The 10,693-nt window shown below is 45.4% G+C and overlaps 1 protein-coding gene across 1 annotated transcript; it reads right to left on the bottom strand.

The window, feature by feature from the left end:
• Positions 1-517: 517 nt before the first annotated feature.
• On the bottom strand, positions 518-6,494 carry LOC133344314 (chymotrypsin-like elastase family member 2A). Its single transcript, XM_061554415.1, has 8 exons — positions 6,344-6,494; positions 5,639-5,733; positions 4,473-4,570; positions 4,057-4,185; positions 3,104-3,240; positions 2,634-2,776; positions 1,771-1,923; positions 518-1,185 (listed from the first exon to the last, which is right to left on the bottom strand). The coding sequence occupies exons 1-8, from the start codon at positions 6,381-6,383 to the stop codon at positions 1,081-1,083; spliced, it is 900 nt and encodes a 299-aa protein (XP_061410399.1). The 5' UTR covers positions 6,384-6,494; the 3' UTR covers positions 518-1,080.
• Positions 6,495-10,693: the final 4,199 nt, after the last annotated feature.

The following is a 10,693-nucleotide window of genomic DNA, read 5'->3' as shown; positions in this document are numbered from 1 at the left end:
AAGTGGAAGGAAGCAGCCTTCACGTGTTAAGTGAGAAATAACAACGAATACCATCAACACGGTGACTGAACGAGCTCTCAGTCTCCAGAGCAAAGACACAAGCCACGACAACGGCCCTGTTCATGGCAAAACAACGTGCCAGATAGATGATTACCTAGTGCCGTGTGGCTGCCTTTGTCGCTAGGGAGCCCCATCAACCCCTCGAGTGCCTTCAGAGGTACATGCTTACAGCACTTGCCCCAACAGACTAAGGCTACATGGGCGATCTTTGGTCAGTGGTGAGTCTAGTGAATGTCGGTTTTTGGTGATTGGAAGATGAGTGGTGAGTGCTGACTAAGGAGTGTTTGGTGGTGTCAGATGTCAGATGATTAGCACAGTTCGCTATGTATGGTGTCCGAAATAAGTTCAACATACGTACATGCATATACGTAAAGCAATTTGTGAGTGCCTGTAAGTTATGACTGCCAGGTGAGTGGTGTGTGGTTTAATGTGCCAGGCAATGAAACAAACCAGATACTTTATTTTGTACTTCAAATGTTTATTTTACACCAACCCGAACATTCACGAATAACATTATCAATCTACAGTACAGTTCTGTTAATTCATAAACCAAATCGGACACATCAAGCATTATAAATCGAGTCTACAATTAATAGTGTACTGTATGTCAATTTTTATAGGAAAATGATGCTTTGAATATGGCGTGGAGGCTAAATTTTTTTTATTAACTCCACCAGACAATTGAGCTCTGTTTCTGGATCCTCTTTCTAATGCACATGCAACCAGATTATGCATGAGTCGCGAGCGTGAACACAATGCAGAACATCAGTATGCATGTTGGTATGACAAAATGTATTTCTTGTCAAATTATACAGCTCATTGTTTAACGTCTAATCTAAATGGCACATTGTTATAGTGTTATTAACACTGGTAATGTCTGGCATGGCCACACAAACTCACTGCATCAAACCACCCATCCTATGCTCACGTGCCCAGTCCCACATTAAAAAAGGCAATACCCGTAACAAGAAACTGTGATTCTAGTATTAGCGGTAGCATTGATGTAAAGAGCATGATGCTTTAAGCCTGCGGCTTCTTGAATGCGGCAATTGTGGCATTGACTCCACTGTTGACGCTCTGCTCTCCCTCGGCGATCTTCGGAGCTTCACGGTACACGCTCATGACCTGCGGGAGAAACGGGGAATGGGTGGTGTTTGAACCTCAGTACCTATAGATAAACGAACATGATAGCAATCATACCTGGCCGATACCAGCCACACCGATGACTCATGCAAATCCCACCTTTGTATTGTGATCGATATAGAATAAGGACATCACACCTTGCCATCACTTATACTAGTGCACAGTCAACACTTGAGCGCCAAGGTTCACGAGTCTTATCACCATCTTGTGGTTTTCACATTTGGTTTTTGACCACTGAATTCCACTTTCAACACCTGCCTTGGTAACATGTCCATTTCAATCCTCCACATATGCCCCATCCATAAAACGTTTCCCTGATTAATTACAATGTTCAAGGTAAAGTGGCACCTACATTGATATTTACAACAATATCAACATTGACAATGATAATGCCACTTATAAGAGCAATAACAATAATCACATTGACAGTGACGTGTTATTGAAAATGCTTTTTACTGTACCATTTGTATGATAATGACAATGTCATTGCTACAGTAAGAGCATCAATATTGACATTGACAGCGAGATCATGGTAAGAACGTTGACATTGACAGCATTGGCACTCACGTTGCTGATCCAGCTGTTGTAGGCTGACACACGGGTGAACACGGTGGGCTTGCGGATTGTGTTGCAGCCCAGAGATGAGACGTAGCTGGTGATTCCCTGCACCACCCAGGCATTGTCTGACTGCTGGCAGTTCAGTGGGCCACCTCCATCACCCTGTGATGCATAGAAGAGGATAGATATGCATCCACGTTAACTGGGTAAAGCATGAACGGGATATGGTGGCGGGTGCTGGTAAGGGTAAGTACAGGAGCTTGCAAACTTTTCAAATACGCTTTATGACTGTGTTGCTAAATAAAGGAGTAAAATCACACCACCCTAAGGCCTGATTCCTCCCATCACCTAAAACGCCTTTCTGTGTCTTGCCCCACACTTCTCTGGTCGCTAGACACACGTGGCAGGGTCTGGCACAGTCAAACTATGACAAGTGACAAAATCAATATGCACCCTGTTTTCTCTGGCATTAATTTAGTCAATATTTGTATTCCTTCTGTTATTTATTGATTGAATGTAGTCATGCAAAAACTAAGTCTGAACATTTTTAGTCAAATCTTTGTGTCGCCGGATTTCATTTGGTCAATCAGTTAGTCTAGGCGACGAAAGCAGTCACACTCTTTGTCCAGTCTGAGTTATTAATTATTGGGGTGGGATGTGCGCCGCCCCCCTCCGCTTCCCCAACATTACCAGGTCAGCCAATCAGTGATCTCAGTGGTCACAGTCATCACCATGCTTGGTGATTGTTGTCCACTCATAGTCACTGTTGACTAAATTTAGATTTAAAATAAACATTGTGGTGATAACTATTCTCATTAGTAATTTTGTCAAATAATTGAGGCGGGTTGGCTCGCGTTGAACTCCATACGCACAGAGCACGCAGAGCGGGTGCTGCCCCCTGCACAGATGACGCTGCTCCTCAGGCTGCTCCCCCACCAGCTGGGCTGGCTGCACGTCGCGTAGTCCACCACGGGCAGGCTGGCCTGCTGCAGCGCGCTGGGGAAGGAGCCGCTGGCTGTTCACGCGCACAGACAATGTGGAAACGGAGTGGATTGGTGTGGCGTTCACAGGTGCTCCCCAAGCGAACCATTGGTGTCTCTATGTTCAATGTGCCAACGGCAGATAGCATCACAGCCCACCTACTCGCAGCCTATTGACTCCATACAGAGTTGTGTTCATTTTGACGACAGAAAGATGAAGGGCTGAGTCAACCCTCTACTGTGATTTGTGACAGTTTCTCAGCCAGAATCATCTCGTAAAACTGGAGGGGCAATTGACGCATTGGGCTTAAATCACTTCCCATAACTGTGCCTCCGATGGACACTGAGTGAACGGTACTCACTGTCGAGAGAACCCCATCCCGTGACGTAGCACGGGTAGTTGTTGGGCAGGATCTGGTTGGCGGTGGGGAGGCAGGCGAGGCGCACCTTGCTTGTGAGAGTCACGGGCGATGCAATCTTGAACATGGCGATGTCGTACCTGTGGGGGATCGAGATGGGCAGCGTGATGCAAGGCTCAACACCAGTGACGGACTGGGACAAAAAATCGGCCCAGGCATTTGTAAACAAACCTGCCCAAATGATGGCTATTGACAATCATTTTTTTAATGGGCTGTGGGACAAACTATATACGAGTAGCTAGATGTGCGATGTGCCGTATTCGTGTGATTTTGCCGTGCAATTTCATTGGCCCATTTGGGCAGATACAAAAAACAAATGGGCTGGTGAAGAATAATCTTTTTGGCTGCCGAATATAGGATTTAATGCCAACTAAGCAATGGAGCTTAGACATTAGAGGTAAGAACACTTTTTTTTATTTTTACTCCGATCACTTTTGCTATTTCTCCACACAGACCGGCTCACCGGCCCTCGGAATGGACTGGCCCACTGAGCATTTGCCCGAAATGCTGCCCTATGGCTAGTCTGGGCCTAATCCACATCCAACATACCCCATGCAATGGGGGTTCAGCGCTTTGCAGATAACTCTCCCCTAACCGTGGTGATGTGGGGGACCAATATCGCAGATGATATTATCTGCTATTTTACTCCTATTATTTATAGGAATAAAATTGCAAATAATCATGTATAATCGGAAGAATAGGGCCACGGATAGTAGGAGTTTTTGCAGACCCTAAAGTTCATGTCTGTGTGTCTCTGTATGCATGTCTGTTTGTCGATTTATAGTGTTTATATTTTGTCTGTTTGTCTAAATAACACTTTATGTTTGTATTTTTGTCTCTCCATGGCAATTCTGTCACGGTGTCACAAAAAACAGTGTGCCTGTTTGCGTTCTCACCCATTTGCTGGGATGCTGGGATTCCAGTAGGTATGCCAGACGGCCAGGCTCAATGGAGGGGTGATCTCCCCCGGCTCGGTTGTGGACACACTGTGCTTTCCCAACACCACCCTGTAGCTGTAGCCATTCCTGCACGTTGTGGTGGATGTGGGGAGATAACAGAGCAATGGGTGGTCTTAATCACTTACATCTGTAAACATTTCAGTGAGGAAGTACTAAATATAAATGTTGCGATTTACTGCCACGTGGCATCGTGTGAAGGTAATTGATAGATGCCGCCTCCTTGTTGCCAAGATCGACTGCTCCATCCTTGGTGGCCACAATGTGGTACAGCAAAATACTGTACAGTACCTGGGCCACGGTGCAGTTGCACCGCCTGCACACACACTCGCGACTCCATTGGTGCCATGACTCACGTGAAGCAGCTCGCAGAGGTGAGCACCCATTGACGATCAATGAGGGTTCCTCCACAGTAGTTGACCCATCTTCCTCCAGAGTACCTCTGCACGAGCGCCTGCAATGCAATCACAGCCAGATTGGTGGCGGTTACTGTTATTTGTCCAGGACTCCAATTACTATATCGAATAATACAGTCCTAACTTAGCCCTTGAGTCAATGCACAATGCTGGTTAGAGCTGGTTGCGAAGGGGTGTAATCCAGGACTGGTTCAGATATCACTCGCCACAGTTGCTGGAAATGTAACCCATGTTGCCCGGTTCGTAGTGCAGTACGTAAACCACTGTGCCTCCGCTCTCCCAAAGTACAATTTAATGAAATCTGTGTTGTCCTGGTGTGTTCTGGGACTGTTTTGCTGTTGTTTTACTGCCTTTCCCAAGCTTGGGAATTGAAGTACAAATGCAATATGAACTTCGAAACTTTATAAAAATAATATTTATATTTAAGGGACCCGACAGTGATGTGATGGTATATTCCTCTCTGGTATGCGGGAGGTCAGGGGTTCAAACCCAACCCTCACACCTGTACATTTGGAGTATGCATGTTCTCCCTGTGGTCGTGTGGATTTTATCCCTGGGTGCTCATGGTTATCCCTACATATTGAAAAACTTGCATCAATATTATTTTGCTGATATCAATTTTCACATGATGGGCCACTTTGGTGAGCTATCATTTGTGGTCAGGACGCATCTAAAAAAGAAATAGCTCAGTGGCCTTCATCTGGTAAGATAAAACATATATTTTCGTTTAATTTATATAAATATTTTAAAGTGATTTGTTTACCTTTCCTATACTTTGCACTCTTGTTGTGTTTTTGCGTTGTGTGTTGTTGTAACGTTCTGACCTGCCCCTACTGGAGATCTGTGAAAAAGAGCTTTAAAGCGAATCGGATTTCTCCAATATAAAAACATTCTGATTCACATTCGGAATACAGTGACTGATTCAATGTCATTGGGAAGAGTGTAAGATCTGAACATTTCATGTTGCACACATGCAGCCTTTTTGTCAATGCACTGCTGGATGAGGGCCTCCACGTGGCATGTACAACAATGGATGCTGCAGCACTATGATCGACTGACAATACATCGTGTGGCTGTGATGGCTGTTATTCAGCCTCTGCCGTTACCTGCCAAGGCCAGGAGTTGGCGCGAGCCTCCACACCGTTCACCACGCGGATCTGGGGATACGCTGCGATCCCACAGCTCTGAGCCGACACCTCAGCTGTGAGGAACAAAAGCACACACACGCATAAATGTACTCAGGGGTGCAGCTCTGGGGTATGCAGCGTATGCGTCCCATAGGGGCCCAGTCGGTCACAAGGAGTCCCGAATAAACAGACGAACAAGTATAACATGTTAGGAACAATTTTTTTTGTTTTTTTTACCTGCGGTCTACCATGGACCGAGCCCGATTCACGCTATCGTATCAATGGAGCATTCAGATGCGCGATCCACCACCTTTGAGGAAATCTTAGAGACCTATACCGATGGGCCAGCATGATAGCAAGATTCATAACGCAACTGAAATCATATCGAAACAGTGATAGCCTGCGTATTATTGCATACGGGTTAAAAACATCAGTAGCTGTTCCAGTGAGAGTGGGGAGAAAAGAGGGGGGTGTCCACCAGTCGATTCTTGCATACCCCCGTTGAAAGAGGTAGTTGCGTCGGAATACAATGAAAGCGGACTGAAATAAAAGCGGAATTTCTATACGAGCATCTTCTAGAACTAAGTCTAGTTCATGAAGATGCTCGAACGGTCGCTCCACTAAATGAAATGCGTGCATTGCAATCACTCAGCAGCTCAATGTGTCAGCAAGAGCAACACTCACCCGCAACCAGCAGAGCAGCACAGACGAGAAAGGCGAGCATGGTTGATCGATGACTTGGAGCTTCTTGAATGCTTGCAGTTTCTTGATCACTGCCGTGTCTCACTGCTGGGACCTCTTGGCTTTTATACAGAATCTGTTGCCCATGTGACTCCTCCAGGGGCAAACAGAATAGGGAAGTCCAACTCTCAACCAAAACAGCATGCAAAAATAAAATTATTTACGTTTCAAATTAAGGCGTGCCATCGTGTCTGATATTTAGGTGGGTGTCAGCAGGAGAGAAGTGGTGGAATTTAAAGTATTTTTTAGGCGTATTAAACTTTTATAAATGATGCAGCATGTGCAAAAAGTTATATTTTAATGCAATACACACGCTATGGGAGGATCGCAACCTCTAATCCTGGTTGGTAGTTTTATAGGCAGATACCCCACACCATAGTAATGGGAATATTCATCACTGGCTTAGGCCCACCAGGAGAAGTGAACACTGCCAAACACTGGTTGAACAGGGAGACACTTTTCTTTGGCTTTTAGTGATTTGAAATGTAATGCATTCATTTATTTTCCTTATTTTAAGCCCATTTTTTACATTATTAACCTTACTCTTTGGTTCTTTCGGTAAAGTCACGTAGGTAGGAAAAAAATATATATTACGACGTTTCGATCACAACACAAGCGATCGTCCTCAGGTGGAAAAATATTATCCAGAAGTAGAACTGCTGAACCAAGTAGAACACAGTGAGAGAGCTTCTACAACAAGAGGTTATATATGTTGGCCAAGGGCAAGCAGACGGGGTCCGAGCTGGGAAGGAGTCCCATCCCTGCACACAAGCACATCAGTTGTGTTAATGGGGAGATTAGGGAGAGATTAGGAAGAGAGATAAGCATGTCAAAGTAAATGAGCTTCCGTCGCCACATAAGAGAACCACCGCAACGGTGGTTGCGCCAGTGAGACACACAACCCACCACACAGCCAGAACCATCGATACATCGTGGCTAATCGAGCAAAGGTGGCCATGTTAGTGAGACAACAGCCCATTAATTCAGAGGCACCCAAAAGGGCAATGCAACTCAGAGAGTCGGAGATAACAGCCAACGGCAGGAAGGATGGAAGCACTGCAGCAAGTTACGACTTTACTTGGTTAATAACGTCCTTCCAATTATTGCTCAGCTTATTTCCATCTTCTCGGTTGAAATTATCTCTGTGTTTATATATCTGGATAGCTTCATAGACTAATCTTTGATAGTAGCCCGAATGTTTGCAGAGTACCTTGGTCTCGGAAAAACAACATCGTGCGAGCCCACAGAGTTATAACAATTATCAGCCAAGGCAGAGTTATTGGTTTCTGTCGTGTTTAAAATCTGCCTTGTGTTCGCGAACACAGTCCGAGACATGTCGTTTCGTTTCCCCAATGTAACTGCTGCTGCAGACACAACCTAGTTTGTAGACACCAGGGTATTGCATGTCATGAATGACATCCTTCACAGATGGAAAAAAATCACGGATTTGTGTACTGTATTGAATCGGACCTGGATCTTGTGTTTGTTTAAGATTGGAAATATTTTTGGTAACACCTGCTATGTATGGCAAGGTGATGGTTTTGATTGGGTCCTCAGATCGTTGTTTCCCCGTGGTTGGGGATACAGCTTTGCGAATTTTGCGGTCTGAGTATCCATTCATCTTGAGAGCTTGGTGTACGTGCTCCAGTTCACTGGCTAGGTGGCGCTGGTCGGAGATGCAGTGGACCCTATGGTGTAGTGTTTTGATGGGGGAATTCTTCTGGGCCGGATGGTGGTGTATATCAGGCTTTAGATAGGAATCCATGTGGGCGGCCTTCCTGTAGACAGAATGTCCCAACAAGCCATCAGGCCTCTTCTCGATCAAAACATCTAGGAATGGTAGCATTACCATCATTTTACACTTCCATTGTGAATTTGATGGAATGGTGTATGGAATTGATGTGGTTGAAAAATTGGTTCATTGCTGGTTTGCTATGTGGCCAGATGACGAAAGTGTCATCTACGTATCTCTTCCACAGGGAAGAACGTATGGTGGATGTCAGGATGGTATCTGTTTTAAATTTCACTACTCGTAATAAGAGAGAACCCATACGGGTACCTTCATTTTGTTTTTAGAATATATCATTCCAGGTGAAGTAAGTGTTGGTAAGGCAGTGCCTCACCAAAGTTGGTACATCAGGATTCAGTCCCTGTTGGACCAAGTCTTCAATGATTGCTATTGTGTCAGGTAGGGGTACCTTGGTGAACAGAGAGATTACAAAGAAACTGGCAAGCAAATCATCTAGAGACAGTGAAATGTCCTTGATTAGAGAAACCAAGTGAGTTGAGTTAAATACTGCTGAGGTGGTCTTGCCCGTGAATAGAAGCAGGGTCTCAGACATAAATTGTGTCAGTTTGTAGGTAGGTGAGTTGATGGTAGATACGATAGGCCAGAGTGGAGTACCTTATTTATGGATTTTTGGAAGGCCATAAATCTTGGTGGTCTAGCAAGCCCAAGGTTTTAGAGAGAGCTGCTTGGTCGGTTCGATTAAAGAAGTCGGATTAGTGATGATATTGTTGTTTTTTGTAGCCAGACGATTGGTAGGCTCTTCGTTGATTTTGGTATAACTGACATCATTAAGAAGGTCCTGGATGTTGTTGTTGTATGTGGTTTTATCCATGATGACTGTGGCATTGCCCTTGTCGGCTGAGAGGATGACAATGTCATCTCTCTTTTTCAATTGAGTAAGCTCAGAGCGCTCGTCCCTGCTGATGTTACTAATGGATTTCTTAGTGTTTTTGAAGATGGCGGCGATTTAAGATCTTGCCACGTCTGCTGGGATGTGTCCCAAACCTTTGAGGGCTACGTCATCCTGGGCAATATCATCCACTGGGATGTATTTGGGGGTGACTGCAAAATTCAGCTCTCTAGCTAGTACAGATTTTAGGCCATCAGAAATTGGGCTGTTACTCTGATTGATAACAATCTTGTTAACATCTAACTTTTTCACGTGTGGATCTGGCTTCTTTATTGACAGGATGTTGAATTTAGCAATCAGGTTAACTTTACATTTGGTTGACATTGTCGCGGCAGAAGAAACAGTCATGTTATCTACAAGGTCCCAAGCAGATGTGGACATTTGATCTCTTAATGCTAAGTGAGAAGATGGGTATAAGCTGAGCAATCATTGGAAGGACGTTATTAACCAAGTAAAGTTGTAACTTGCTATGGTGCTTCCATCCTTCCTGCCGTTTGGCTGTTATCTCCAACTCTCTGAGTTGCATTGCCCTTTTGGGTGCCTCTGCATTAAGGGGCTGGGGTCTCACAAACATGGCCACCTCTTCTCCCTTAGCTTCGATGTATTTGTAGTGACATGAGAAGGGAGGGGCTGCTGGCGGCTCTGGGTCCCTGGGCGGGCCAGGCGCTTAATCCCCTTGGCGCCAGGCGTTGGGTTTCCAGGCGCTTAATCCCCTTGGTGCCGCCAAAGGGGGGGGGCTGTGTGTGCTCTGTGGGATATCTGGGGGCGCACACGGCCCCACCCCTCGCAGTCACTGTGTTACTGTGTGGGCGCCACAGTACTGTACCACTTTGTTTCAAAGCCTCTACATGATTCGAAAAAAAATCTCAATATCCGTTTTACATCATATAATATTATCCTCTGTAATATATAGTATCATCAATTTTATACTAGATAACTCCTGGGTGCGAGTGCCACCGTCGCCATGCACAACGACGTCGAGGCACACCAGAAAGCCTCTCTAAGCACAGTCAAACCGGAGGATTAGAGAATAAATTATATACAATCCATATCGTCTCGGTTTTTATATTGTTGATGGTGCGTTTGTGTGTGTGCGCGCGAGTGGGTGATGTTGTTAGGGACAGTAACTAACTCTATGAGAGGGCACGACCAGAACGGGTCGTCCCTCAGTTTAGAAAATATTCCCTGCCGCCAGCAAGGCGTGCACAGGGTGTTCACGCCGATGAACCGTCTCCCTGGGCCGTGCGAAGGCCGCGTGACCTCGAGTGGACGGGGGATTAGGGGTTGTGTGTTGGCCAGGGGTGGTCTTCAGGTTGTCAACAAATGCCTGGAGAAGATTCTAGGCATGTGTTGACAATGATGGAGAACAAGTGGAGACTCTTTGACTTATTTATTGTATTAACATACATTTGTTATCATGTTACAGTGTATTATCCGTTATTTTTACATTAATAACGATAGTCCCTTCTAAGTGTTAACATTTATTTGAAGCACCCTTTAGAGAGGGACCCAGCGGTCGCTCACCACTAGGGGGCGGTGACGGTACCTTGACGCTTGTGCCGTGGGCACCTCAAGGGTGCACCTTGAGGCGACA

Source organism: Lethenteron reissneri, chromosome 19 (genome assembly GCF_015708825.2).
Source record: "Lethenteron reissneri isolate LAM-NWPU_2019-01 chromosome 19, ASM1570882v1, whole genome shotgun sequence".
Classification (NCBI taxonomy): Eukaryota; Metazoa; Chordata; class Hyperoartia; order Petromyzontiformes; family Petromyzontidae; genus Lethenteron; species Lethenteron reissneri.
This window is presented reverse-complemented; position numbering and strand designations above follow the sequence as displayed.

What these genes read in the sequence shown, in the direction of transcription:
- LOC133344314 (XM_061554415.1), bottom strand. Translation starts at nt 6,383, where the DNA reads ATGCTCGCCTTTCTCGTCTGTGCTGCTCTGCTGGTTGCGG. An exon ending in CCCAGCATCCCAGCAAATGG is followed by an intron (nt 3,241 to 4,056) that starts GTGAGAACGCAA and finishes GATCCCCCACAG; the next exon opens with GTACGACATCGCCATGTTCA. An exon ending in GGGATGGGGTTCTCTCGACA is followed by an intron (nt 2,777 to 3,103) that starts GTGAGTACCGTT and finishes GCGCGTGAACAG; the next exon opens with CCAGCGGCTCCTTCCCCAGC.